General features: G+C 38.4%; 2 protein-coding genes across 2 annotated transcripts; both read left to right on the top strand.

Moving 5' to 3' along the window:
* The first annotated feature begins 3,856 nt into the window (after positions 1-3,856).
* LOC146641068 (granzyme B-like) lies at positions 3,857-5,401 on the top strand. The gene is made up of 5 exons (XM_085398615.1): positions 3,857-3,953; positions 4,057-4,216; positions 4,451-4,589; positions 4,790-5,011; positions 5,107-5,401. The coding sequence occupies exons 1-5, from the start codon at positions 3,896-3,898 to the stop codon at positions 5,269-5,271; spliced, it is 744 nt and encodes a 247-aa protein (XP_085254741.1). The 5' UTR covers positions 3,857-3,895; the 3' UTR covers positions 5,272-5,401.
* Positions 5,402-21,728: 16,327 nt separating this feature from the next.
* LOC146641067 (mast cell protease 1A-like) lies at positions 21,729-23,027 on the top strand. The gene is made up of 5 exons (XM_085398716.1): positions 21,729-21,786; positions 21,888-22,047; positions 22,233-22,371; positions 22,542-22,757; positions 22,874-23,027. Exons 1-5 carry the CDS (start codon positions 21,729-21,731, stop codon positions 23,009-23,011), a joined length of 711 nt encoding a protein of 236 aa, XP_085254842.1. The 3' UTR covers positions 23,012-23,027.
* The last annotated feature ends 330 nt before the right edge of the window (positions 23,028-23,357 follow it).

The raw sequence follows: 23,357 nt of genomic DNA, 5'->3' as shown, positions 1-23,357 counted from the left end.
ATGTGCGTGCGATGTCCGTGGCTGCAACAGATGTATGTAGATCAACAACGGATAATATGGAGTGTGTGACAGAGTACAACCATGTAGTGTTAAAAGCATGGAACTACTGACATTCCTTCAATTTTTACTCTGTAAAAAGTGACAAAAACATTAGTGTCCCTACTGTGGGAAGAAAAAGTAAACTTCAAATCTGAGCAAACACCTAGCAAGCCGCTACAGGAATGTGAAAGTCACAGAGAAACCCGTGGATCCCCCCACTGACATGACCACTGCAGCACCGGGGAACTCCCCAAATGCTCTGCTCCTGCTGAACAGGTGAAAAATAGATTTAAGAGCGACAGGACTTAGTACTGCTGCTTAGAGCTTTAGTTTTTGCTGTGTTTTACATTTATCTATTTGAAACAGTGAGTGTAAGCATGTAAGCATGTAAACTTCTGAACCATAGCTATACTGTAGATGTTTATGTAATCCAGCATTAGATTCAGGTGCTGCACTCTCCCAATGACATTTGTAACAACACCCTAACAATTTGAATTATAAATCTAATATATAAAAGTTGCAACTGTTGAATGCTTTTGGTGCATGATTAAAAAAAACCTCAAAACTGAGAGATATCTCACAGCAATTTTACAACATCAGACAGGGGACACAGTTTATAACAGTAATCTAAACTTCATCTTATAAACAGGATGCCAGACGGAAGAACATTTCCGCACATGTCGCCAAGACAGACACACAAGACTGATGCTCAAACTGTATTTAAGTTGATAGCTAATGCGTCAAAAAACTATATAAGCTTAGGTATAAATCACAGTATATTGCGCTAACAGCCCACAATAGCATCTGGTGTCATTTCCAAAGGTTTAAGTCATGTCATTTGTTATAATAACATGTTTTTCATTATATTTTGAGCTATGTTAACATGTGGGCTTGCACTAGAGAATGTGACTCTATCCCAAACTGGGCAGCTCTACGTATTTCTTTGGTACACTCAAACCAGGGACAGTGGCAGTGACAGAGTTTTTTCCTGCATTATGGATTCTGAAATGGGCTGCCAATTCATTCCCGATCGCTACTTTTTCACCGAGATGTTGACTGCTCACAGCAGATAAAAATAAGACTCGGGCCATCAAGAAATGTCCAGGTGCTCTTGATGAACAGTCTGCCACTGGTTTACTCATGTTATCTGAGAATCCTGTTAAAAATATAAGTACTAACATATGTGAGGTGAACAATGTAACCTTTAATAGGAATTTCAAATAAGGAATTTTAATCTTTCAACATGAAGCTGAAAGAATCAAAGTCATCTTGATGCAGAGAACTTTTAATGTTCTCTAGTACTTTTGACCTTTCTTGCTGAAAGGACTGTAGTGAAATGAGTGTCAGCTGTCAGTTCTTGTTAATCTGTTATCATATATATGGATCTGTGTACTAAATGTCTCATTAACTACATATCTTTTTTCCTGCAGTGTTCCTGCAGTGTTTGCTGATATGCTTTTTGAAGCCATGTGCACCACTTATTGCATGTCATCAGGTTTGCCTTCAAAATACCGAACAGTAAACAATAAATAAATTAAGGAACGACTTCAGTCTATATAAAACTGAATTAATTAAATTAAATATGAGCACCGTATAAGAACATCAAAACTGCATGCAAGCAAGAGTCAGCCACAAATCTCATTCTAATGAACAAAACATTTTAATTTCCTATTAGATATGTTGGTAGATCCTACAGCTTTATGCCATTTTTCTATAATGTTTTTGGAAGTCTGGAAGTCTTGTATGCCACTGGTTGAATACAGCAGAGATGTAAAGAAGAAAAGAAGCCACAAAACAAATATGGATAAATATATACTTATAAAGCTGATTTAGCATAGTCAGCATTTGGGTACATTATTAAAAAAAACAACAAACAAACAGATTCTGACCAGAAATCTGCAAAAGTAAAATGAGTTGATGTACTTTGGCTAGTGAATGTAGGTTTCTACATTTGGCCTTGTGGCATGTGGTCACCTGCTCAACCGCTGAGATAAACCAAAACCCATGCAATACTGGTTTTGAGCAGAAAATCATATGTCTAGTGAGGTCTTTGTGGCTGTAAAGCAAGCCATAAACATTGAGCAACGTTGAGTAGAGAAGTCAGCGGAAAAAGTGATAGTAATCTATGCTTCCTGATAACTGCAAAAAAAAAAATAAAAGATTACAGAAGAACATTTCAATATGTGTAACTAAGACAGAGAAATACGCAAGACTGAGAAAAAAAGTGAACTTCAACTGACTCATTAACAGGAAAAAACAAACAAACCCCAAAACTGTGGGAACTTGGATTTAAAAATTGCATCTCTTTTTCTGTCTATGAACAGTGTTTTCTTCTGATTTCTTGAAGTATTCCACAATATGATTTCCACAACAGAATTATGCCTGATCTTAATGCTTTGCCACCTGAGATCACAGTCGGTCACTACTGATTTTCAGCTTTGTCCTTTTCACACTGCTTTTCATGTAATCATTGATATTTTTGGAAATTGGGGGTTGTATAGATGCCATTATATAGTACACACCCATTTAAATTTTTAGCAATTAGTTAACAAAAGGGCAGCATGGTGGCACGGTGGTTAGCACTGTTGCCGCACAGCAAGAAGGTCCTGAGTTCAATTCCAACACCAGGCCGGGGTCTTTCTGTGTGGAGTTTGCATGTTCTCCCCGTGTTTGCGTGGGTTCCCTCCGGGTACTCCGGCTTCCTCCCACCGTCCAAAGACATGCAGCTTGTGGGGATAGGTTAATTGGATAATCCAAATTGTCACTAGGTGTGAATGTTTGAATGAATGTGAGTGCGAATGGTTGTCTGTCCCTGTGTGTTGGCCCTGCGACAGACTGGCGACCTGTCCAGGGTGTACCCTGCCTCTCGCCCTATGACAGCTGGGATAGGCTCCAGCGCCCCCCCGCAACCCTGAAAAGGATAAGCAGAAGCGAATGGATGGATGGATGGATAGTTAACAAAATATTTAAAAATAATCCATCTGATTTTCCCTTGTCTTAATGATAGAGCTGTAATTTTGGTAAGTCTGTTAATGCAGCGAATCTGCATTTTTACCTTTTTCCATTTTTCTAAACTTTAGGAATAGAACAGAGATATTACCATTACATTAATAATGACAAAAGCACTCAATATGCACACTTTTAACACTACTGTGCAGTTCCTTTTACACTCACTTCTGTGGTGCTTTCAATTGGTATTGCTTGTTTAATCTATTCATATCTTTTTCCATAGCACAATCTTCCTTATCTTCCTTTGAAAAGTCAAGTAAACTTCTGTGAGTTGCTGCCAATGCCACTCTTTTCATGCAGAGGAAACCTAGGGTTAACTTTGTGTAACTACCTATGCTGATTGCCAGTATTACGAAAAGTGATCATGGAAAGATACTCTGGGTATGTTGAAAACACACAGGCCTCTAGTGGACTTGTTTGTTGTTCACCTGCCCATTGATAGTTTTTTAGCCATTCCTCCAGTGAAATGGATTGTTCTAGGAAGTGCTGGTCACTAATACTGTTTTCAATTAAACTGAATTCAATTGAATTCAATTCAGTCTTATTTATATAGTGTCAATTACAGCAAAAATCATAATTACAAAAACAGATGCCTCAAGGTGCTTTATATTGTAAGGTAAGACTGTACAACAACCAGCTATAATACCAGATAAAAATATGACCTATCAGGCTCTGGAGGTGAGAGATCTTGTGTGAATATGGTTTATGAATACAGCCACATCATTCACATATGCAAATGACACAAACTCCTCCTTCTCTTTCTGTGATAAGAAAGCATTTAAAGATTGAATCTGTCAGTGTAGTGTCCCACTGCTCTTTATTAGCTCACCCTGACTTTGATCTTACCATGTTTACCCACTGTAACCTGGTAGTACTTATATTCGTGTTGATTCTTCAAGATCAGGGTAAGTATGTTTACTTAGTGCATACTTATATCCAAAGTCAGAACTGAAACACTGCATGATAAAGATTTTGATATACAGAATCTGATAACTTTTTTCTTTCTAGTTTATACAGGAGAAATCATTGGTGGCCGTGAAGTTGTGCCACATAGCAAACCATATATGGTGCTTTTGGAGCTGCACAACTTAGGTGGTCATAACAAACACTGTGATGGCTTCCTCGTTAATGAGGACTTTGTGCTGACTGCTGCCCACTGCCATGCAAAGTAAGTTTAACATAGTTTATGTTCACCTAGAAAGAATTAAGTGTCCAGTATATTTTGTTATCGCAGTAAGCTGGGTTTATGTTACTCATAAACTCGGGGACTGGGATAAAAGCTTTCATGGCGGTTTCATGAATGTACTCATAACATTTTTTGATTTTTTTTATTTGGTTAGCATCAGACCAGCACTCTTCTCTTTTACACTGTCAAAAAGTGATTGCACTTATTTCATTTTAGGTCCTACAAAGTCTTTTTGGGACTTCATGATTACCACAACCATAATGGAGTACAGCATGTGTCGGTGCCTGAGACCAATGCATTTCCACACAAAGACTATAATCCAGTTTCTTACAGCAACGATATAATGCTTCTTAAGGTAAAAGAAACAACAGTATTTTGGGGGGTTTGTTGTCAAATTTTTATTATTTCTTCCAAGTCAAATTTAATTTCTTATTATTGTTTGTTATTACCTTTAGATAATGTTCAACTAAAACAAACAGCATTAAAAGGAAGGGTCAGAAATATGTAATATTGTAATATTTTAACAAATATTTTTGTCTCTCCTTGCTCCTGAAGTTGAGCACCAAGGCAGTGTTCAACGAGAATGTGAAACCTATTGATCTTGCAGACCGTGATGATGGATTTGCGCCAAAATCGTGTGTAGTTCCTGGTTGGGGAAACACGGGAAACGGTAAAGACTCTGATGTGCTCCTGGAAGTCAATGTAACCCTGACTGAGAATGAGATTTGTGCTAAGGAAAATAAGTACTGCTCTGAGGGTGCCACTGGACCATCCACGGTAAGTAGCTTTTATACCTTAAAAAAGTTTGGTCAGTAATGATAATGATAGTGTTCACTTGCTGCAATAACTACATACTATTCTTGTATTTCCAGGGAGACTCTGGTGGCCCATTAGTCTGTGAAGATGGAAAGGCATACGGGGTGGTGTCCGCCAGTAGTAACTCAATGCTAGATGGCCTTAAGCTCTACAGTTACATTAAGATATCTGACAAACGAGACTGGATTGATTCTGTCATAGATCATCATCGAAAGTGGTAATTCATGTATTGAATCTGCCTTTAAAAAAAGTTATATGACAACTGAGATTTGAATATTTGAACTCATTCTATTAAAATGATGGGTGGCAAGGTGGTGCAATGGTCACACTGCTGCCTTTTTTCTTCCAGCTACAAACCTTTTCTTTGCAAACCTGTAGTTTCATTTTAGTAATAGTTTAAAATCTTAAATTTAAATGTAGAATGAATACCATTTTTTTAATTTTAATGTTAGATACTGCATGAATTAGTTTAAGAGAGAAACCAAGATGATATGTTGGATTGTAACAGCAATAAACTGTTGTGCTACTCACTGTGTTTATATTTCATTATACAAACATATGGATAAATGAGAATATATGTATGTATAAAATATGTGTTTGTTTTTGTGTGCATGCGTTTATAATGTATGTATGACAGTTGTAAACTGCACATGCTTCCCAGAGAACATCCCAGGTCAGAGGTTGACAACATACATTCATTGTTTAGCAGTAGTTCATTGTTTAGCTGTACTTGTTGGCTTAAAATTTGTTCAGCAAAGGACCCAAACAGTTTTTTTGAGCAAATTTTATTAGCTCCATAAATGGAGATAATTTAGATTTTTTTAGAGGACCCTATATTAATACAGTACTAACAGAATACTCAAGTACATATTTTCCCTTTTGCTTGTTTGTGTGTTTTTTAAATAAATTTGCAAGAATTTCAAACAAACTTTTTTCGCTTTGTCATTAAGGGATATTCTGTGTAGATGTCTGAGGTAAAAAATGAATTTAATTTATTTTGGAATAAGGCTGTAACATGAGAAAATTTGGAACACATAAAGCACTGTGAATACTTTCTGCATGCACTATAGTTGGCGCTGTCACCTTGCATGAAGATCCTGGGTTCTAAACCTCCACTGACTGGCTCATAGTGTCTCATCATGTCTTCTTTTGAGGTTATCCGGCTTCCTCTCACAGTCCCAAAACATGCATGTTAGGTTAAATGGTGACTATAAGTTGGCTGTAGGTTTGAAAGTGGTGTTGGAGCTCCAGCCCAAACTCAAAAACCTTTGCTTGCATGTTAACTAGAAAAGTTAAATTGCTCCCAGTAAACACTCAACTACAGAGGATCGTGTTCTTAGAAACATGGAGTTCTTTATCTATCCTTGTCTATGTAGCTCTTAGGCAGTTTCGTCATCTAACTCATTTTCCTTGTCTACATATAGAAATAAATGAAATCATGTGAAGAGGAAACATTATGCTAGCTTTGTATAGCTTTGTATAACGGATGAAGTCAGACATTGTACTGAGGGGTCATTTATAGTTCAATTCAATTCAATTTCAATTCAATTCAATTTTATTTATATAGCGCCAAATCACAACATAAGTCGCCTCAAGGCGCTTCATAGATACAGAGAAAAACCCAACAATCATATGACCCCCTATGAGCAAGCACTTTGGCAACAGTGGGAAGAAAAAACTCCCTTTTAACAGGAAGAAACCTCCGGCAGAACCAGGCTCAGGGAGGGGCGGCCATCTGCTGCGACCGGTTGGGGTGAGAGAAAGTTGGATCTTTATGTCAGAAGTGCAGTGCAGCATATGGGTGTATATGTTTGTTAATGTTCAAGAGAATAGTTCACATTCACAGTGTATGTGTGGCTATTTACTATAACACAAAAACACCACAAAGACAGAGAAAACCTCTGTGTTATACACTGCAGTTTCACAAGTCAGATAGAGGAAATGGTGATAGTAATCTATACTTCCTGATTGCTGCAAACTGGATGACAGATGCATAAATCTTTCCAAATATACAAGATCGAACTGAACTTCAATTCTTAGTTTAAAAGACCAAAAGTGGAGAAAGCATGGATTTAAAAATGGCGAGAACAATGGGCTTCAACAAATTTCCAATCATTTTCTTTTTCACATTACTGCACAAGGCTAGACACGCAGAACTATGTACAAAGATATTTTTTCAGAATATTGAAATCCGAGGTTCTTTTAAATTTTCCAAAGATTAGGCACTAGTTTTAAGAAAACTCTTTATACCTACAGATGTTCACAGGCTGCGTGGGTGTGTTTCTGACTGTTCTTTTGACTGATCTGCCCCATGAATGGGACTTCTTTTGCATTTAGCTTCATCATTGAAAAGGGCATTTCTCTTCTTTACTCTTCTTCTCCTCTTCTTTTTTTCTCACTTTCTCTCAAGTCTCTCAACTCTCAAGTAGAATCAGATAGACAATGTATGTCTCATTGAGTGAAAAATAAAAAGCTCAACTGATAAAGATGCATTAGCATGTTTGCAGCTGGCATAATAGAAGGCCATCTTTATAACATGGAATTTTAATGTCATCTCTTTTTTGTTTTCTTATTTTCCCCGAGTTACTTTTAGTAGAACTGCTAGTAAGTGTCAACCACAACTGTTGTCATTATGAATGTACGTGACTTCTTGTTAATCTCTTATCATTTAAAATGGTCTATGCATTAAAGGTTCACAGCATATCTCTTGTTATGTCTTGTGATCACAATATTGTTACAAAGATGATTTTTTTGAAGCCATGTGCACTGTTTCATGCAAAAATGTATCAGATCTGAATTCAAGTTAACAAGCCTTCTGTTTTTTTAATACAGATTTTAAAGAGTGACTGTAATCTATTTAGAACTAAGTATAAGGAATGAAAACTGAAGGTTAGAACATTATGATTAAGGTAAATATATTCTCATGCATGATAGTTTTGCACTCCTTGTGTTTTTCTTTTACATTGCTGTATCACCAGGAGAGATTAATTCTAAGTTATACTTACCACAGCTGTTTTTTTTTCTTTTTATTAGACAGTGTCAGTTGTCCGCGTATTCATACGTGAATTATATTTCATACTACATCCAATCTCCCTGTAAGAAGACTTCTTCTCTTTATTTGTACTTTTTTGCTTTACTATATTTTGTATTAATGTTTTTCTCACATGCATCAATCACCAGGTGTGGAAACTGCAAACTTACTTGTGTAAGTCTGGGCTTGTGTCAAACATTTTCATGTAATTCACTCCTTTTCTTTTCCAGTTGACTGTAGACTATGTAGATTTTCTTTTACTACATGGTTATTGTGGCCATTATTGTTAACCTCATAAACTGCTTGAAATCTGCTTTAAATCCATAAAATCTCTTCATCATTAATGTGGTTCATAAAGGCTATAGTTATCTTATCTAAACTAACACAATTACCTTGTATACGCTAACTTTTTAGCTAACAACTACTTTCCTTCTCACAATAATAATACAGTCTAAGATGAGAAAAACATGTGCATTTGTCTTCTTAATCAGATGTAATGTTTTTAAAAAGCTAATATTTGTGGATGTGAATGTGGTTCAAAGCCACAACATTTGCAAATGTACACACACACACACACACACACACACACACACACACACACACACACACACACACACACACACACACACACACACACACACACACACACGCCTCCTTCTCTCTCTGTTCCAAGACAGCGTTTCAAGATTGAAGATGTGAAGTGTTGTATCATTCTCTTCAGTAGTTCACCCTGACTTTCATCTCGCAGTGTTTTCCCTCTGTAATCTGGCACTAACGATATATGTATTGACTCTTCAAGGCAAAGGTAAGGTTATTTTCATGACGTTCCGGCCTGGGGGAAATACAGGAAACGGTAAAGACTGACTGTAACCTGACTGACAATGAGCTTTGTACTAAGCTAAATAAGTACTGCTCCGAGGGTGCAACTGGACCAGCTTATGTAAGTAGTTTTTGTATCTTAACTACAGAAAAAAAGTTAGGTTAATAATAATAACAAGCTCATTGTTCAATTGTTACAATAACTACATACTGTTCATGTATTTCCAGAGATACTCTGGTGAAACATTAGTCTATGAAGGTGGAAAGGCTTATGGGGTGGTGTCCACCGGCAAGCAAAACTCAGATTTCCTGCCCTTAAAATCAACAAAAAAAGTAATGTCCTACTTTGTGCTGTGCAGCTTTGATTAATCGAGAGTGAGAATCCAGAATATCTTGTTTTTTAGCAGCGTATTATCAAGCAAGAAACATTATCTCTTTCACTGTTATCTTTCAAGATGACTTCTTTTCACCATGAAAATGCAAATGAGTAAACAGCTCATTTTAAGTAAAAATTGATTTTTGTATCTTAGATTTACAATATGATACATACTACAGTACAACAGACATTGATGTATGAACAAAAATGAGTGAAGATAGCTAAAACTACAAAGCTAAAGCTGAAATGAACAATAATAGTATAAATCAGCGGTTCCCAACCCCCGGGCCTCGGACCGGTACCGGTCCGTGAGTCATTTGGTACCGGGCCGCGAGAGTTGAGGCTCAGGTGTGAAATGTACAGTTTTCAGGGTTTTTATCGGTTTTCAGCGTTATTTTGTTATCGTTTTTATCGTTTACTCGGTTTTCCTTGGTCTTTTCACGTGTGTTATGAATAAATTTTCTTTTTTTCGGTACCGGTACTAGTTTTATTTTGTTGTATTTATCCGCGACACCTTAAAGGCCAGTTCCATGGCGCAAAAAAGGTTGGGGACCACTGGTATAAATGAAATATGACAGAATAATACAGGTCAACCAAATTGACCTGCCGCATCCCCTGATTTTTGGAACAAATTGGCTGGAGTTTAATACCCTTCAGGGCCGTATGTGGGGATGCGATCACAGCTGTTAGTAGCATGTAGTATTTGTTATTGACTAATAGGCTTTATTGAGTGGGTCATGACACTCGCAAAGAGGAAGAACACACCCAGTTGTTGGTCCCTAAAAAGGAAATGATATTCCAGGCGGCTCATTATAACCCCATGGCAGGACATATGGGATATGATAAAACTCTGGAGTGAATAGAGGCCCGATTTTATTGGCCGAGCATCTGAGCGGATGCGCACTGATGGTGAACGTCCTGCCCAGAATGTCAGCTGGTTAACCAGCCCGTCATTCCAGAAGTGCCTTAATGGAGGTCCTGTTTGAGTGCATTGGTATTGTCATCATCGGGCTGTTTCACCGGAGTGCACGTGGCTACTGCTTTGTATTAGTTCTGGTGGATTATGCAATGCAATACCTGGAACCAGTGCCGCTGTGCACCATTTCTACAAACAGTGTGGTGTAGGTGGTGTTTCAGGTAATCTTCCAAGTCGGCATCCCGAAAGAGATACCTACTGACCAGGGGCCCGTTCTTCGTACGTCGCTTACTACATCCAAGATCAAATGACACATCCAAGATCAAATCATCGCGCTAACCGTGAGCTCGCTAATCCGGTTCCCCGAACACACCTGCTGTTGACGATTAGTACAGCTGGACGCAGTAATGTGACATCACTGGGTGTCGTAAAAGGGGCCACGCATCGATAGTAGAAACATTGATCGGCAACCCTCTGATTAGTCGGCGAAAATGTCGACGGAGCGCGCTCGGCTCGGTATTTTTCGGCAGCAGAGCAAGAACTCTTGAGTGAGGGATTTCAGGAGTTTCAGAGTTTAATCAGAACGCAAGGGAACACTGCAAAGGCTGCAAAAGCAAGGAGCGAGGGCTGGCAGGAAGTTGCTGACAAATTAAACTCGTAAGTAATTTAATAATAACAATAATAATGGAGTGGATTGATATAGCGCTTTTCAAGGCACCCAAAGCGCTTTACAATGCCACTATTCAGTCACTCTCACATTCACACACTGGTGGAGGCAGCTACAGTTGTAGCCACAGCTGCCCTGGGGCAGACTGACAGAAGCCAGGCTGCCATATCGCGCCATCGGCCCCTCTGGCCAACACCAGTAGGCGGTAGGGTAGATTTATTATATTACACTATATTATCCAATATTATATTACATTATATTATAATATGTTATATTTTATCCTCTTTCACATTAGAGCCACGACAGGACCCACTAGAACATGGGAACAGGTAAAAGTGAAATATAAGAATATCCTACAGAATGGTAATATTTATCACTTATATTGCTTTTAGTCTCTTGGAAAGAGACCCTGGAATAATCTGTTTGTTTATAACAGCAACCAAGAAAAGGGCAGAGGAAAAAAAGACAGGTGGTGGTCCTGCACCCCCTCGTCAACAAGTTGGTTAAGTGAATAATACCCTCACGGGAAAATCGATATCTCTCTATGAGCACACTGTCGCGCTGAGCTAAAGGATCCTGTCTATCCCGCAATATACGCTGAATTCTGAGGACTCTCCTTATCAATCTTGCACCTTCCGCAATGGGTGGCTCGCGTATACGGACAGGACATGGCTGCGACAGGCTTCCCAAATCCACCTTCGCTTTTATAGCCGTGGTCTCTCATCTTGATTACACGAAGTAATTTACAATTGCTACTCTGAAATATGAATTAAATCTGTAATAATCACATACATGTAATAGAATGTTAATAGTACATTTCCCTTTTTTAGGAAATGACCTGTGTGAAATCAATAAATGGATCAGGTGCTGCATTGTCTTTAGTTACATTGATGTTATTTATTTATGGTGGAACAGTGGTGGAATATCGCTGTTGCTTTCGTATGATGACGCGGACATACCTGCGTGGCCGCGATCTAATCCTGTTTACATAAAGTAAACCTGCTCCCGAGCAGGTTTACGCTTACGGCTCTGTTGCTATGACAGCAAGTCCCGGATGAGCTTCGGGGAACCGACTGATCCAGGATCACGCGAAATCGTCAACAATCTAATCCGGCTAACCTACTTAGCGAGGTACGAAGAACGGGCCCCTGGCCACATCGTTCATATCTCGCACACTAAAAGAGCGGTGCAAATTATTGGGCGTTAAATCGGTTCTACAGGCTGCCTGAACAAAAGCAGCAAATTGTTCAGAAAGACCTGGCTGAAATGCTGAAAATGGGAGTAATAGAAGTGCATGGTGTAGCCCCATAGTTCTGGTTGTGAAAAAAGATGGGGCTACACGGTTCTGTGCTGACTACTGCAGGGTGAACGAAGTGTTATGGTTTGATGCCTACCCCATGCCCAGGGTTGACGAGTTCCTGATAGGCACAGCTATTTTTTCACGACACTGGATTTAACCAAGGGCTACTGGCAGATTCCCTTGTCTGCAGAGTCCAAGAAAATATGTCCCAGCAACAATGGTTGAGGAGAGTGATGGTGCATCTAGGCTTCTCCACTCTGTACGGTTTGTACCAGTTCGTCAGATTTACGTTGGGCTTGTTCGGAGCCCCAGCCACTTTCCAGTGCCTCATGGACCAGGTGCTGCGGCCGCATATGCAGTGCCTACCTGGATGATGTTATCATCTACAGTGACACCTGGGCGGGGCATATGCAGCATGTTGCCATGGTCCTGGAGTCCCTGAGGCAGGCGGGGCTCACGGCCAACCCGATGAAGTGTGCGGCAGGTGTGTCCACAGGTGGAGAAAATGAAAGTTATTGGATCCCGCCCTCGCCCCAAGACCAAAAAGGAGGTTCCTTGCGCTGGCTGCTTACTATCGCCAGTTCATGCCTGGGTTCGCGGACCTGGGTTTGCAGGTGACCCCTTGACCAATCTCACCAGAAAGGGCACCCCAGATCTGGTCCAGTGGACTGAGCAGTGCCAGGCGGCATTTGTGTTGGTAAAGAAGGCTCCTTGTGGGGAGCCACTGCTCCACACTCCTAACCTTTCCCTTCCTTTCATCCTGCAGACCCAAACAGAGGGCCCTGCTCCAGTGGCTGCACCCCATGAAGGATGCCATTATCCAGGGGTCACCTGGTGGTATCTGGCTTTGCATCCCATTCAAGGTGGTACATAGGCCAGGGACACAGATGGTTGTCTCCCACTCCGGGGAGTGGTAGGTTTGACCGGATGTAGCCCCAGCCTCAGTTGGCCGGTGGGGTTGTGTGACAGGGGTGTGGTGTCTGGCTCTGCTGCAGTGGAGGGGTGGTGCAGCGGGCTAGAAGCGCAGTACCAGGGAGGCTAAGTGCCAGGTGAAGGGAATTTCACTAATGAACGCTCTTCTTTTTGTAGTGACACTGAGGACCAGAGAGGAGGTGTGTGTGTGTGTGTGTGTGTGTGTGTGTGTGTGTGTGTGTGTGTGTGTGTGTGTGTGTGTGTGTGTGTGTGTGTGTGTGTGTGTGTGTGCAGAAACAGCTGGAAAGCTTTCCAGAGCAGTCAAGGTGCCAGACAGGAAGCTCAGTGGCTGAGCTGCCATGAAGAAAAGCATGTAGTGTTTTGACACCCTGTAAAAATAAATTGTTTCACTATAATGAAACACTATGTGGGTCCGTGGTGTGTCACACCAACTTTAACTGTTTTCTTTTTACTTCATCATAATAAATACTCCACTTTCTTCTGTATCCTTTACATTTCTCGACCCATTTCTCTAGTGCTCAGGACAGAAGTTGACTAAAGATATTCATTGCCTCAGAGACTTTTATCAGCTGATATCAGGGGCCTAAAATCAGTCAGCAAGTGGTTGGTCTAAAACTTTTTTGTCCAGAGAGCTGTCTGGACAGCTACACTGTAAAAGTGACAAAGAGCAGCTTTTCCTAAATCTATGTGGTGTGCAACAGAACTCTCTCTGCTTTGCATTTGTCTGTGTTAAGTTGTGGAAAACCCTTTTTTTGCAGATTTATATTGCGTCTGTGCGTAAACGCCTAAACACTGTAGTATTACAAGCTCACGAAAATAGACAAGTAACAGCTCTCAATTTCGCTTCCATTTCTGAGTCATCATTCAGAGTTTTCGGTGTCTAATCCATCTAAATAATGCATCTAAATAGATGGATTAGACACAGAAAAGACACCACTTTTAGATACCATTTTTCATTATTTTGTAATTGTCAGATTTCTTTAAAAGAGAACAGAACGTTAACTATAACTAAGAGTTTTTAGGAAAAATCCAAAATAGGCCTGAGGACTCTTCATGCTTAAGCATAGCAACATATTAATAACATAGACACTATATGGTGTAATTCAGTAACATTACTGTAATACTCTGTGAGAGTTACACTGTAACTTTCTTTGGAATGGAGTTTCAGCTCATTCTTGACACCTCAAATGTCAAACAAACAAGAATTTCCAGCTGGTTTTAAAATATCAGCTATGTATGTGTGATTGGTCCTTGCATGCATCATAGTAACATCATTCCACTTGGATCAATACCTTGTATATTCAAAGAGATATCTTTCTATAATATCCAAAAATCTTTATCCCAGGGTCGCCTTCATGAGTTTTGCTAAATTTAAATCACTACTTACTTTGCCTTTGATATAACTTTAATGAGCCAAAAATTATACTCTCTTATTAATAAGTTCTTGAGATTTTAGCTCTAACTGAGAACTTCATGCATTGGCCAACTTCATGCACATCTATACGTAACATTAGCTCCACTGTGTAAGGCTAACAATATCTTATTTTCTTTCTGCACTTCTCCTTTGTAGACTGAGTTTTTGAGCCTTTGAAAATCAGGGACCATGCATAGAAATGTGTGCATTTCCTAAACAGTTAAGAAAATACTTGGTTAATCGCTTGAATTAGAGCAGAAAATGTGCACTTTAATCAGTTAATTGTTTGATGAATACAGTCATAATTACAAATAGAAATATAACTTCTCAAATCTTCTTGGATCTAACTCATTGTGTATGTCCTTCTCTAATTTCTCTAAGTTCTTTTGCTCTCTCTCTCTCTCTTTTTTTTTAAAAATCTTGGCTGTGTGCTTGGGCTCCTTGTCCTGTTGGAAGATAACCCTTTGCTCCGTTCTGTGGTCCACAGCACTCTGGAGCAGGTTATCATTAAGGATGTCTGGGCATGGTCATGCCACGCAGGCCTGATTGGTAGAGTACTGCAGAATTGGCTATCCTTTTGGAAGGTTCTCCTCAGCACCACCGCCATAGCTTCCAGTAACCTTTTCATTGCAAGACAGTTGATGGCCTTTTGTAGTTCGCTCAATGTCAGTCCCACATCTAGCTTTTCCATGATAGTTAGTTGGGGAATCGCAGTTAGTGCAGTCTTTACAACTTCTCATGTTTTTGCCATTAATACAATATACATCTTGTTTGATAATTCTCAAGACTGAATGGCCAGTGTATAAATATGCCTTTGTACTTATACATCTCCAATAGATCTTTTCTTTATTGATGCAAACCTTTTAAAACTCGAGACTCTGCACTTGTAATATTGTATATAACGGAGGGATAACTCATGGGTGAGATATTGCAGTTTCTTAAATGTTGGTCAGATTTGTTTATTATACTTACTTTTTTCTGTTTATCTGCTTCCAAACAGCAAATTGATAGAGACTCAAGCTAATGGCTGTGGACAAGAAAATCAAGAAAAAGAGTGGCATCTGGAGCAGAGTCTAAAAGAAAATATGTCCCAGCAACAATGCCATATATCTTAGTTAAGTCAGATATTTGTTTATTATCCTTATTCTTTTGTCTGTTTGTCTGTCTGGAAACATCTCAAAGAGAGAGATCTGAGACATCATCTTTATTTGACTCAGATGTGACTAGTTGCCTGCTCTAGCCTCCAGTTTTCTCTGCCTTTCATCCTCCCATTCCACTTCTGTCTGTAAATGCAAATAAATGTATTATTGATAAGGTGAAGGCTCTACACTAACATGCTGGCTACACTTGGTGGTAATCACAGAGTGTGCATCGGTTAGAATGTGCTCCCTTTTTTCCCCTAAGGCTTAATGCAGACAAATAATCCTAACAGTGTTGATGGGTTTACTATTAAATGCAGCACAGAGAATATGTGTATGCATGTGGTTCTGGAAAGTCGGAAATAATTATAATTGTTGTTAATAACTCTGTCATAAAAAAATCAAGGACTGGGACACAAGCAGCAATTAACTATGGATCTGATCGAGCCCTGAACTGTGACTACCAGCTTGGCTGAACTGATTATAAGGGGTCCAACTGCACTAAGTACAGTCCGTGGAATCCCCCTTGTGGGCATGGTGGGAAATAACATGCCCTGCCACATCTTCAGAACAATTGCTTTATTTGATAGAACAATGATATGAAATAGTAATTGGTCACAATCAAATCTGAAATTATAATTGAGTATATTTAAAAATATTTTCACACAACAGTTTATGTGTTTAAACACATATGTGTTTAAACCACACATATTACAGTGATCTTACCTGGAAAAAGAATTTTACTGTTTAAATAATTCTGCATGAATAGTATGAATAGCCTATTTAAGGTCATGCCAAAGCACTGCAATCCGATTTAAATCCAGACTTTTACTAGGTCACTCCAACAGCCTATTGTGTTTTGTTTTGGCAGTGTTCATTTTAGATATATGCATCTATAAAAAATCTCAAAACCCCCAAACTAGATCGATAAGGCAGAGGAAAGGAAAGGCAGAGGTTTGTCATAGTGATCTGTGCTTTCTGGAAATAGAATTTAGAACATTTCAATGTTCAACTGATTCACATAACTCAGCAAAATACACAAATACACAAACCTAATCAAACACAACCAATGCCGTTGGCAACGTGCAGCACTGTTGCTGAATTTTGGAAAGTGTTTTGTGTGCTTTTGCAGCGTTTTTCTATTTGCTGGTGTCTGTTTGACCTCTCAGGGCCACTGTACATATCAGATCTCAATGGAAACCCCCCACCCGAAAACAACCAGTGCTATATCTATATTAATATACGTTTCAACCCCCCAGACCATCACTGACCCACCACCAAGCCAGTAATGCTGGCAGCATAATATTCTCCACGGCTTCTCCAGACCCTTTCACAGTTTTCACAGACAACTATGAGGAGACAAGATGCAAAAATCTGAAGACGTCACTTTATTTGAAAAAAAAATTACAAATTACTCGAAAGCTTTTTAAAAAATGTTAAATGCAAAACTTATTAGAGTACCATGCAGCTCATTGTGCAAATCGTCATTGTAAAATATTATTAAAGTAGCATTACTGAAATCTATTCAATTGTACTTTGCTTTACTTGACAGGTGGTGTTTGACTATATACAGTAGCCACAGACATTCCTAATTCCTAATTTCAGTTAGTTGTTTTTTGTTGTTGTTGTTGTTTTTTAATTTTTGCATATGCAAACAACACAAATCCCTCCTTCTAGCTCTGTGATCAGGATGCATTTAAAGGCTGAAATGTCAGTGAAGTGTCCCACAGATGAAAAAAGTTGCCTGACTGTAACTTACTTTGACTTTGACCTCACTATATCTACGCACTGTAACATGGAAGGATTGATACTTGTGCTCATGATCATGGCAAGCTCTTTTCATGGCACAAACTTTTACACCATGTTAGAATTAAGACAGTGGATGGTTCAAAATCAGGTCCGGAATTTTCACTGGAATATAGGCTTTGTGGTGGTTCTGTGTAATAATTACTTTTTTGAGTAATGATTCCAACACAGATCACAAAAAGAGGGGAAATAACGTAACAAACATGCACAAACACTAGACCCACAGTATTCAATTGATTTGCATTAATATAATTTTATTATCGCTGCTTAGCAGTGGTGGAGACTCTCAAAACAGAGCTGATGAGAACCCAGTGACAATTGATAGGAGAATTGATAAGGAATCGAACTGATAAGTGATATCGCAGTTCCCGGTTTACACAGGAAATCGCAACTTTGCTCTCAATAAACTATTTGATTGGGTAAGGGGGGTCACGTTGAATGAGTTATACTGCATGCTACTGGTCTGTGTGTTTCCTATAGATGTACAGTGACTACTGTAAAGGCAATACAAAAGCTGCGATTAAAATAACGCTACCGTAAATACTGGAAACTTTGCTCACACCCCGTCAAAATCGGACCGCTGTCCTCCTACTGATGACCTAAGTTACGAAAGTTAAAAACTTAGCTTCTTAACCCTTAATCCTCCGTTCTTTTAAATAGCCACCAGAGGGCGATACCTCCGTATAAAAAGACTTGGGAAAGCTTTTTCCACACCTTTGAAAGCACTTCGTTTCCACTGTGTATTAACTTTTCACAGGTTGACACCAGGCTTTTTCTTTCTTTTTTTATGATTGAGATGTTGAGTTGTTTGTTTCCTGTCATTTGTCACAGAGTTTCTCTAAATTCACACCCAGTTTCACACCTTGGCTCAGGCGATTAGAGGATCATTTTGTCCCTCTGTGGGGGGATACTCCCACTAGGTTTATGTCTGGGACTCTCCACCATTTGACCTTAGAACTGAAGAAGCTTCTCGGATGAGAGGTGAAACGTCTTCAAGTAATTTAAAGAAGTCAAGACGCTTTTCTTTGCAAGCTCCTTTGACTACGATGACCTGGATGACTGAGAATCTTCACAGACATCTAAATTCAAATATTTTACTAATTTGTTTCTTCTTTCTGTCATTCACTTACTTTTACAAAACTGTAATTTTTAAGGGTCACTGTTGTAAATTTTAAATTAAATTAAATAGTCAATACTTGTATATGGTTCATCTACCAGTATGTGTATGTGTAGCATGTGGTTCATACATATTCTATGATGGTAAAATTACTGGGCCACCTAAACACTACATCTACAAGAGCCTCTCAGCCATAAAAACTTGCCATGAAGTTCACTGAGCACAGTTTCTGTCCTGATGTTAATGCCAGGATTAATACTCTGCAGTTTTTGAGTCAGCAAATAGTTGGTGACTTGTGCTGCACAATGCACCTCAGCACTCTGCATCTCTATAACTTTATGTGGTCTGTCACTTTGTGGCTGTGCTGCTGTGGTTCCCAAATTCTTCTACTTTGCAAGAAAAAAATCACTTACTGTTGTTTGTGGGCTATCTGAGAAGACCAAAAATTGACTAGGTTATTGATGTTATACACCTGTGCCATTAGAAAGAGAGATGCATTCAAAGATTAAAAAGTCTGGCCCAAAACATTTGACCAAATATTGCAGGTATTCATCACTACACTGATTTACAGGTATTCTCTAAAAACTAACCCATATAAGGAGTGACATAATTAGGGGAAATTTCTACTGCTATGACTGAAGACTTAAAAGAGATGATTTTTGAAAGACTCAGACATACCGAACCATGGCGGATACACTGCAGTTTCACAAGTCAGTCAGAGGAAACTATGATATAAATCTATACTTCCTGATAATTACAAACAGGATGAGAGATGCTAGAACATTCACAGATATGTGACCAAACCAGAATAAAGTTGAAATGACTCACTGAGTGAGCCATCAAAAATACAAATGTTATTTATAATGAGCAAAAAAGTACAAGCGCATTAATATATGGAGCTATATGTAAATTGAATACACTGTTTGTGCTTCATTTAAACAGTTATTGTCCAACTGCATGTTAGCAAATATACTGTAGAGTAGCTGCATTTCTCTACACAGTAAAACACCATATACGGAGCTTTATAGCCAGGACATTCCTTCTTTTAAGAAATGTGCCAGACTTGGTCCCTGCTAAAATTTTGGCTACCTTTCTGATAAGTTTATGTTGATTTTTCAGCCCCATGATGGTTTCCTTCTCTTGTCTTTGCGTCTGCCTAAAAATTAAGATAAAACTGAAGTTATTCTGTTCTGGCTGGTGTTGCACTGTCTTTGTTTTGTTTTTGGTTTTTTTTGCAATTGTCGCACTTTATGTAGTCCTGTGTTGATTGTTATATGTCATATGTAGCACTATGGTCTTGGAGGGACGTTGTGTAATTTCACTGTGTACTGTGCCACGGCTCATGGTTGGAATGACACTAAAGCCACTTGACTTGACTTAACTTGTTATTATACTTGGCCCCAAAAAATCATAGAAACACATTTACTCTGGATGGCCTCCAGTACTACTGTGATTTTTGACCAGAATATGTCCTTCATATTAAATAAATATGTAGAACTACAGTCCTGCATTTTTGGATTATATTATAATCCTACAAATTTATGTTTGTCCCTAAAATTTGAAACATCCTGTCTCAGAGTGATGGCGAAAACCACAAAATTTGATGAATTTCTACATGTGAGTTTTTGTTTTCAAATTCACCATGAAAAAGAAGTGATTTGATAATTGAGTTTTTGTGCTGAGGTTTATGCAAGAGGAGATTAGAAACTCTGCAGTTGTTGAGTCAGCAAATTATTGGCAACCTTTATGCACTGTGTGCAAGCAAGTGAGCAGGAAGAGCAGAAATTAAATTGTTGAGGTTACTGATTTTATACACCTGTGTAATTTTATAGACTCTAATTTTATATATTTAAGAATTCAAAAACTACATTCTGTGCTTGTACTTCAGGGAGACTCTGGTGGTCCATTAGTCTGGGAAGCTGCAAAGGCGTATGGGTGGTGTCTGCCAGTAGGCCAAACCCAAATTATCTAACAGTCCACACTTATACTAAGATAGTTATATAGGGACTGAATTGATTGTATACTGAAACATAAGTGAAACACTATCAAGAGATCTAATGACTGAGATATCAATATTCAGGCTGATTACAATGATGACGATGGTATACGTGTTTGTAACACATAATTAGACAATAAACTGTTGCACTTTGTTCTTGATGTCTATTTTTCATCATCGTAATACAAACTAAACACGTCCTTTGTGATTGTACAACTGGCTTATCGTATTATACCGCGAAGGGCTGTCTGAGTAAAACACTGTATACTTAAGAATTTATCCTGCTCTACATTGCTGTATATCATGCTATATGTATTACAAAAAAGCAAAGTGACAGATGACTTGACCTGTAACTGGTGCTACATGTCAGCTGGCTTCCTGTTTCACGCGCCCCCAACATTCTGAAAATAGTTTGTTTCCAAGTAATCCGCCAGGCTTTCTCACTGAATATTGTGAAGATGCTTTCTTGAAGCCATGTGCACAAATTCTTGCAACTCTTGCAACAGTCATAGCTTTCCATCTAATACATCATGCTAACAAACAATAACTTTTCACACTGTTGTCACTCTTTAAGTATATTAAGTTAATTACCTTCTTAATTTTCTTTTAAATTTTTCTTTCATCATGAACCCCAAAAAACATTTTACCCCATGGTTTTAACATTCTTGCTATAAATTGAAAATGTTATAAAATGTCTTCTTTCTTTAACATTGTTCATAGAGTTTGTACTGTGAGTTGACTCTATCAAGTCATATACTTGAATCTTGGACCAATTTATAGCAAAGCCTGTCTCACAATATCTCAACAAAAAGCCATGTTATATTCACCTTTTTGTTTTGTTTGATTTGATTTATTTTAAGCTTTATTGAAAGATTTTGAATCTATAACAATGCATAATGTGACCCTTGTTAGAACTATATTACTATTAAGCCTGCTTAAAGACTCCAACTAAGACTAATGAGCTACATTTAATAAGCTACACTTTTTTTCAGCTTCTGGAGGTGTCAGAGATGATCTCTTTATAAATGTGGTTTGACACCCCATCATTTGCATTTACAAAAACACAAACACTTCCTCCTTTATTATAAGGAAGCATTTAAAGACTGAAGTGTCAGTGAAGTGCCCCATTGCTCTTCAGTAACTCACCTTGACTTTGATCTCACCATGTTTACCCACTGTAACCTGGCAGCACTGATACTCGTGCTGACTCTTCATGATCAAGGTAAGGCTCTTTTCATAGCACAAACGTTTATACAAAGTCAAAACGGAGTCCATGAAGTTAAGATTTTGATGCATAGAATATGAAAACCTTTTTCTCTCCAGTTCATACAGGAGAAATCGTGGGTGGCCATAAGGTTGCACCACATAGCAGGCCGTACATGGTGATTTTGGAGCTGAACAAGTCAAATGGTATTACAACATACTGTGATGGCTTCCTTGTAAATGAGCATTTTGTGATGACTGCTGCCCACTGCGAAGCCAGGTGAGTTTAACCCACTCATGTTTATCTAAAATGAATTATGTGGCCACAATAATGCTAAAGTTACACAACTTCAAGCCACAACCTTTGACTGCGATGTAGGTTTCATGAAGGATTTATCTTTTCTTTTGTTAATACTAAAAATTATTATCTTTATTGTTTCAAGATATTTTTCCCCTATTTTTCAGATTGTACAAAGTCTTTCTGGGACTTCATGATTACAAAAATCGCAGAAAAGTACAGACTGTGACTGTGGATGAGACAAATGCTTTTCCACACGAAGGCTACAACAAAACTTCTTTAAAAAATGACATAATGCTTCTTAAGGTAAATAAAGACCAAAATAATTGTATTTGACAAAAAGATTATTATTAATTTGAGCTATAATCAACTTTCATTTATTATATTAGGAAAAGCTCAGTCATCAACAAACAGCTGTTAATCTATATACTGTATATATTGATACTAAAATTCTCTTATTTCTCGTTTTCTTGAAGTTGCATCCCAAGGCTAAGTTCAACGAGAATGTGACATCTATTACTCTCGCAGGCCGTGATGATGTCCCAAAGTCATGTGCAGTCCTTGGCTGGGGAAAAACAGAGAATGGTAAAGCATCTGATGTACTCCGGGAAGTCAATGTGAACCTGACTGACAATGAGTTGTGTGCTAAGGAAAAAAAGTACTGCTCTAAAGGTACAACTGGACCAAGCAGCGTAAGTAGATTTTGCATCTTATAACAAGAAAGAAAAAAGAGCATTGATCAGCATTGATAATTAGCTCATTGTTCACTTATGATCACAATAACTACATACTGTGCTTGTACTTCCAGGGAGACTCTGGTGGCCCGTTAGTCTGTGAATGTGGAACGGCGTATGGGGTGGTGTCTGCCAGCAAGCAAAACACCTACAGTTATACTATGATACCTGAATACAGAGACTGGATTGACTGCATACTAAAACATAAGTGAAAGTCATAATACATTTAAACCTCAGATCGCTAAGACATCTGATGACTGAGACTGCCTAACAGACAAGATATCATTGTGACCTAATATACTGATACTGCATTTCATGTTCTTAAAAACAGTAATAATCAATTATTGCTTTGCCTTTCTGTTAGAGTAGATTCAAAGAGAACCCATGCCGTTATGCTTGTTTGTAACATTTAATGAGACAATAAACTGTTTTTCTTTGATGTCTTATTTTCTTAATAGCAATGCAAACAAAACATATTTTACATGATTATGCAGCATATTTTAAGTCAATGTAAACATATATATTTCCTAGATATATGAACAAAAATCAGGAAATATA

The sequence above is a fragment of the Rhamphochromis longiceps genome, linkage group LG23, assembly GCF_057381845.1.
Source record: "Rhamphochromis longiceps isolate RC_006_pf linkage group LG23, R_longiceps_female_GT1.1, whole genome shotgun sequence".
Taxonomy (NCBI): domain Eukaryota; kingdom Metazoa; phylum Chordata; class Actinopteri; order Cichliformes; family Cichlidae; genus Rhamphochromis; species Rhamphochromis longiceps.
Note: the sequence above shows the minus strand (reverse complement) of the source record. Positions and strands in the feature narration are given on the sequence as shown.

Bases quoted from the DNA above. Each gene is read 5' to 3' on its own strand.
- LOC146641068 (XM_085398615.1), top strand. From the start codon at position 3,896: ATGTTTACCCACTGTAACCTGGTAGTACTTATATTCGTGTTGATTCTT. The intron at 3,954-4,056 runs GTAAGTATGTTT...TTTTCTTTCTAG, and splicing joins GTTGATTCTTCAAGATCAGG to TTTATACAGGAGAAATCATT. The intron at 5,012-5,106 runs GTAAGTAGCTTT...TTGTATTTCCAG, and splicing joins GTGCCACTGGACCATCCACG to GGAGACTCTGGTGGCCCATT.
- LOC146641067 (XM_085398716.1), top strand. From the start codon at position 21,729: ATGTTTACCCACTGTAACCTGGCAGCACTGATACTCGTGCTGACTCTT. The intron at 22,048-22,232 runs GTGAGTTTAACC...CCTATTTTTCAG, and splicing joins GCTGCCCACTGCGAAGCCAG to ATTGTACAAAGTCTTTCTGG. The intron at 22,372-22,541 runs GTAAATAAAGAC...GTTTTCTTGAAG, and splicing joins ATGACATAATGCTTCTTAAG to TTGCATCCCAAGGCTAAGTT.